This window comes from Glycine soja, chromosome 4, assembly GCF_004193775.1.
Source record: "Glycine soja cultivar W05 chromosome 4, ASM419377v2, whole genome shotgun sequence".
Lineage (NCBI taxonomy): Eukaryota > Viridiplantae > Streptophyta > Magnoliopsida > Fabales > Fabaceae > Glycine > Glycine soja.
Genome location: NC_041005.1, coordinates 51,633,405 through 51,640,129, shown reverse-complemented (window position 1 = coordinate 51,640,129; position 6,725 = coordinate 51,633,405). Strand labels below are relative to the sequence as shown.

Here is a 6,725-nt window from a genome sequence, read left to right as displayed (position 1 = left end):
ACATCTGAGCTACAATACGTTAGAATCCCCAAACCGAGTATTTAAATTTGTATTCTTTTCTCTTCCTTATGATTAACGTAATACACGAAATAGTTAGAGGGAATAAAAAAAAAGCAAGAATAAGCATAAACTTTATGCCTCTGCCACTGACTTTGACCACTGCAACGAATTTCAAACTTCATTCAGACACATCTCTTACACAACTCCCATGGCATGGTTCATTGGCATAAGCATGACATAATTGTCTCTCGATCTCATCTCAAAATCTATAATAGTTTATTCTATCGATCAATGAATGTTGGCCACAAGTAGAAATAACCTCGTAATTATTTTGTCAAACAACAATGCTTTTCGTGACGAATAATGTCCCGTGAAAAGTGTTACAAAAATACTCTTAGTTCTAGGTCTTATATACAAGATTCTTTTACGTTTTAACCACTTTGCAAGAAATTTTTTAAAAAATTATTAATACTTAATAGTATTAAATATATTCATGCTTTATATGTTTTTTTAAAAATTATTACAATTTTATTTTTTTTAACCTCTCTACTTAATATATGCACAGAAAGTTATTTTCACAAAATAAAACAATACAATAGACAATTTAGAGAAAATATTGAATGTATAAGACAAATTTTGTAAAAAGTTCCTATAAAAAACAAAAAAAAAATGATAGTACTTTTTTAACCAAGTTACTAACAAATAAAAAAAATTTATATTGAAATATTATGAATACATCTCACCATAATTTTCAATTTATCTTCATAATTCCAACAAAATTTGTTATTAATTTCTTACTGGTTAGCAAATACCATTGAGTGAGAGAAAAGTGTTTTAGAAGATTTTCATAAATAATGTTTTATGTCTTTGCAGATTTTTTTATTAAAACCATCACATATGACAATATGCTAAAAACAAATTCATCTTTCTACAGAACAACAAAAAAAATAAGTTGTGGAATCGGGGGTCAACATCGAAAATTTTACAAATTAAAAGAAAAATAGTACAAAAACTAGAAACAGTGAAAAGTGAGAAAGTAAACAAAATGAGAGGAAAAAACAAGAAACGCTTGCGAATCTTTCTCGTGCTTTCTCTGCTTTTCATACTCCCCACCTAATGACTTCACTTTCACTGCAAAAGTTTAGCCAACGACCCCTTCAATTTTAATGTTCCTCGGCACCCTATAGTGCAGAGTCACATTAAAACTCATTTATTTATATTGAAAAAGTAGACGACTTGGGTTCTGTGGGAGAAATCCCAATGCCCCATTGGCCCTCCATTTCACAACCTTGTCTCCAAAATATCTCAAATTAAACAAGAAATTGCCAACTTCCCGAGGAAAAAAAAAAGAGAAATTTACCATCTATCCTTTTCTAAATGAACTGTACACTTTCTTTTATTAACAAAAAACTATCCACCCATTTTGAATCCAATCTCTGAGAAACATTTTCATGTCTCCTCAATCATTTTTCACATCATATTCATATCCTATTTGTGACCACAAAAAAGAATCCACAAACCCTGCCCCCTTTCACGGAAAAAAAAAACAAAGAGAAAAAAGACAGAGATCATTTCTATCATCCTCCATGTACAAAGATCTCCCTGCCTTCATTATCATGGCTGTGTACATTCAAAATTCAGCCACGAAAACATCCTGTGCATTCAGGTGAGCTCCCTTGGTCATAGCCACAGAAACAGTGGTCCGTGAATCAAAACGTCAACCACAAGCTCTCCAACTCCAAACAATGGATTCTTCTTTCAGCTATTTTCTGGACATTCAGATCAAAACTCTCCCATCATGTTAATGTTTGAACCTTTTTCTACTTACTATTACCAGTCTTCAATGAATATTCTACCCACAAAATCCCGGAACCTTTTTGAGTAAAGCTTTGGATCAACAGCTGAGATTGATGAAGGGTCAACCTGTAAAGACTTGTAAGCATGCTCCAGTTTCTTGCTGATATCGTAATCTTGCAAAATGTCAATAATCCCACAATATATAACAACATCGTAGGTTTCCCCACTGCAACAAGGGGTGTATTGATCAAAATCACTCCTCCGAGCCATGCGCTCTGCTCTCGCAGGCATATTGGCTCCTAACCTAATCAATGATTTCCTGAAACATGAAGAAATATGTATAAGACGGAGTATATAGAAGAAATTCTGAATCGACAAAAATGCAGAGATAGTATGAAAAACATCCAAGTTGAAAAACCAACATGGACCAGAGGAAATAATAACCAGGCTAATATTAAATTAAGAACACTAAATTCTTTTAAAAGAGATTAGGACCACCCCTCAAACAACTGCTACTATATTCCCAACTACTCAAAGATAATTCAAACTACTTGCAAAGTTACAATTATTATCATGAATGTCGTCAATTCAGCAGGTCTACAATCTTTTAGGCTTTTAAGAGACAATGGTTCTTATCTATCTTTTTCAGTAGGGTGGCAATGTGTACAAAATACAAGCACTCGTATTCTTAGGTTCTTTATGGAGAACTAAAACGGATTTAAAGGAATACTTGTACCTACCCACTTAGACAGTCTAAGACTATGGATGCAGGAGTTAGCACACAGCCCAATTATTCCATCAACTTGAAAATAAAGAAAAATATTGATAAAGTAACTGAACTTTTTCCACATACCGGCCAGATTTAACTCGATCTCTATCCTGCAGCTCTGCTTCAAGAAAGCGATAACCACGCATGAACTTTTCACTCTGATAAGAATCCCACTTTCCTAAGAGAGGCAACAACAAAATTACTTGTACACTGTTACTGTCATATAAACATTATGTACTATTAGCACTAAAGGGAAATATGGATCAATACCTGTGCGCAAAAGAAACGGTGACAATCCCATTTTTTCATATGTATTATCATCACGAAAATGAAGGCCAACTAAAAGACTATAATCCATAATTCCCTCAGCTTCCAAGAACTCACAATCCCTCTCAATTTGTCTGCACAAAATAACAAGAGAAGATTAAAATCAACAGATATGCATGCATTTCATTGCTAAGCAGCAGCCATTAAATTATTAAAGTTAATCAATAGGACACACACACTAAACACCATACTTGATGAAATCCTGGAACCAATTATTTTGTAGACGAAACACAAAGTTGAGATCCAGGTCCTTGAGGGTGGTACTTTCATCAATCTCCTTGGTCTTATCTGTTGTACGGCCATGTGAAGATCCCTTCAAGTCAAATCGTCTATGGATTGGATATTCTGAGCAGAAAAGATTGCCCATCACAATAAAGCGAGTCTGGATTTCAATTAACAATAAATTTTCAGGTACCGAGGCACATAGAGGAATTGCTTAAAACAGACACAATGTGCTTAAAACCAATTGCTTAACAATTGGAGTCTGGATGTCAATTAACAATAAACTTATGTTTGAAGACATACCTTTTGGCCTCCAATTGGTTTGACACAATGTACTCCATAGAATTTTGTCACAAGAGAATTCTCATATTTAGAAACATGTTGGTAATAGCTTCGAAGCATCCGAAGAAGCACCTGAAAATCAGTTGCCAAAGTTATGCATCAATAAGGATGTCCACCACCAAGCCAAACTAGTAAAGAAAACTTGAAGGGAAAAAAATAACTGGTTGGCATAAATTTCAAAACTATAATCAAAGTGGACCTCTATCCACACAAAAAATCCGTCATCTAGGTGTGCGTGATAAAAGGAATTTAACTACCTACTGCATTCGAGCAGAAACTAGGGCTCATTAAAATAAAAACACGTCCATTCATTGAATCATTGTACATGGAAAGAAGTTTTCAAAATTAATGTTAGAATCTATAACAGTGACCCATGTATCTAACCTTGACTTCGGATTTCTTCACCGTCTTGATCATAAATCTGCCGTCCTGGGTCAAGTAGAAGAAGCTTCCACTTTTCCCAGGAGAGGAAAGCTCCCTAAGGGCATCATTCCCACATATAGCTAACATGTAATCCGCAGGATCCACCTGAAATAGCTTCCTCAATTGTCTGCAAATAGAAAAACAGAATCCAGTCAACAACAAAGCAGAAAAAGGCAGATAAAGCTGCCCCAAGATGAGTATTCTCCTATTCCGACTTCCCCAGAGCCTCTGGTAGCACAGCCAAGACAGTGATGGGGGCTCTGCCCCAGCGGGGATGGAGCGAAATAAGTTTTGAGAATTCAAGTGGGGATGGAGCGAAAGAAATTTTGAGAATTCAAGAGAAGGTCATGGCAAGACAAGCCGTTTCTAATTAATGATAGGTGTCAAGTGGAAGTGCAGTGATGCATGCAGCTGAGGCATCCTAAGAGACGAGTAGACTTGAACCTTGTTCAATGAAACTCAAACAGACTAAGCAGTATTCACCAAAGATTGCACAAGTAATTATCAGTGGAGTATCAGGGTTAAAAATATTCACTCACTCTAGTAACAATTGGGTCTATAGGGTAAACTAGAAAAAAAAAAACAGAAGGAAAAGACTATACCTAAAAACCATAGGGCAGTAGTCCTTCCAGCGGAACACCACCGATTGATGCGGCGGCGTAATCTTAGATCCTTCAGCGGGAAACCTTGTCCAGAACTTCTCCTTCGGATCAAAATCACTCGGTTTAAGCTCTCGCGAAATGGAAGCTTCCTTCCCAACAGAGTACCTAAACACAACACAAACCAAAATCCCTGAATCCAAAAACAGTAAACCACAACTAATTAACACAATCAAATCCAGAAGAATTAAATTTAAACCTACCTTATACCCAATTGCAGATTAAGCATGAGATCATAATTTTTATGCCCCTTGGATATAGTCTGACCCAGTCTCTTCACCTCACCGGAAAGACAAGGGTTCCGGCGAAACGGCTTAACATCTCCCCGATCTGAACCGGTTCCACTCGAATCCCGATACAACAACGACACCTCATCGATTATATCACAGGTTATATCCCCGGCTTCACCCTCCGATTCCCAGATACAAATCCTGGGAAAACTTTTAACAGCGCTCCCTCTAGCACCGTCAACGGAAGAACGCTTCCTCATTGTGACGGTGAGAGTATCACCGCTCCCGGGGTAAAAAGTTCCATTAAGCTGGTTCACCTTAAGGTCCTTGTTCCAGCACCCAACATAGCAGCTCCCATCGGGCCAGGTGAAAACCCCTTGCCCCTTGGGAACGCCGTTCTCCCATTGGCCATCGTAACGGTTCCCGTTGGCCCAAATGAGCGTACCACGGCCGAAAATGACGCCGTTCTTCCACTCCCCGTAATACTCGTTCCCGTTCTTCCACACGTAGCGCCCCTCCCCCTCCTGCACGTTCCGCTTCCAGGACCCCTCGTACAAGTCCCCGTTGGCGTAACGCTTCTGGCCGTAGCCGTGCTTCCGGTCGGAGCTCCAAGAGCCGCGGTAGGTGTCACCGTCGGATCCGGTGAAGGTTCCAAAGCCGTCCATGCGACCCGATTTAAATTGTCCCTGGTAGGTGGCGCCCGAAGGCCAGGAGAATTTGCCTTTCCCACAGGCCTTCCCTTTCTTCCAGTCTCCCTCGTACATGCACCCGTCTCTCCACAGGTACTTCCCCGATCCACTAGGCGCGTTCCCGGAGAAGCTTCCCATGTACACGTCACCGTTGGCCAACTCTGCAACTTCTATGCTGGGGCTAACTCTGCGGCTCCAACCGTAGGTGTCTCTTTCTGTGTCGTCACGTAGCAGGAGTGCTTGGCGCATTTTCTGCTGCTGTGTTGCCTAATCATTCACGCATTTCCGGCGACTGAAGCCTTCCTTGCTGCCTATGTCTTATGTCTTCATCTCCTAATAATATATTTTTTGAACCAAGACGAAGGGATGTAATTAATTAGGCGGCTTTACCTAGGGAACGTTGCTAACTGTTATGTAGTAAACCAGCCAGCTCAGCTTTCGATATTTTCAATAGGACGAATATACCCTTGTGATTTCTCTTGTTTCTCTCTTTTCTTTTTTTTATATATAGCATTAATTATTCCAAAACTTCTTAGAAAAATTCATCCACATAAATTATTTTATTATTTTTATTGTATAGTTTGATGCTGCATTCTCTCGGTTTACCAAATATACATAAATGTAATGGTAAGATGGGTAGAAACTATCACAATCAAATATAAGACTTATATTTTAATTTTTTAGTCCAGATTAAATACAAATTTTTTAAATCTAATTTAATCATGGTTCAATGCACCAGGCTAAATTCTAAAATCTCATACTCATAAAGATTGAATTTTTATAGGATTTGAGTTTTATTTTTAAAACTCGAATTAAATTTGAATTTTTTTTGCATGACCCATTATATTTCACAACTTGTATGGGACTAAGACGGGTAGCTCATTTTATCACCTATACACAGAGTAGAGAAAGTGAGAAGAAGAAAAAAAAAAAAAGAATGAGAGATGATTATTTAGTAGGAGAGGGAAAAAATATATGTAAATAACATAAACTACCCTTAAGTGAAATGAGATATAATAAAGAGAATAAAAATATGAAAAATAAATATTATCAAAATTTAAGATAAACTTAAATATTTATTTTAGTTATTAATAAAGTAAAAAAATATTTTTTTATTTAATAAGAGGGAGCTAGTTTAATGATTAATATATTTTTTCTGTAAATATTTTTACACCATTAATTAATAAAAAGTATCTTAGACATAATTATTGAAATAATTTTTAGAAAAACATTTAATTTTATTATATAACAATCTATAATTAGATAC

At 36.9% G+C, this 6,725-nt stretch overlaps 1 protein-coding gene across 1 annotated transcript; it reads right to left on the bottom strand.

Moving 5' to 3' along the window:
- Positions 1-1,335: 1,335 nt before the first annotated feature.
- Positions 1,336-5,849, bottom strand: LOC114410458 (phosphatidylinositol 4-phosphate 5-kinase 1-like). Its single transcript, XM_028374407.1, has 8 exons — positions 4,743-5,849; positions 4,483-4,647; positions 3,842-4,007; positions 3,419-3,529; positions 3,085-3,275; positions 2,837-2,967; positions 2,651-2,744; positions 1,336-2,116 (listed from the first exon to the last, which is right to left on the bottom strand). Exons 1-8 carry the CDS (start codon positions 5,705-5,707, stop codon positions 1,831-1,833), a joined length of 2,109 nt encoding a protein of 702 aa, XP_028230208.1. The 5' UTR covers positions 5,708-5,849; the 3' UTR covers positions 1,336-1,830.
- Between the last annotated feature and the right edge of the window lie 876 nt (positions 5,850-6,725).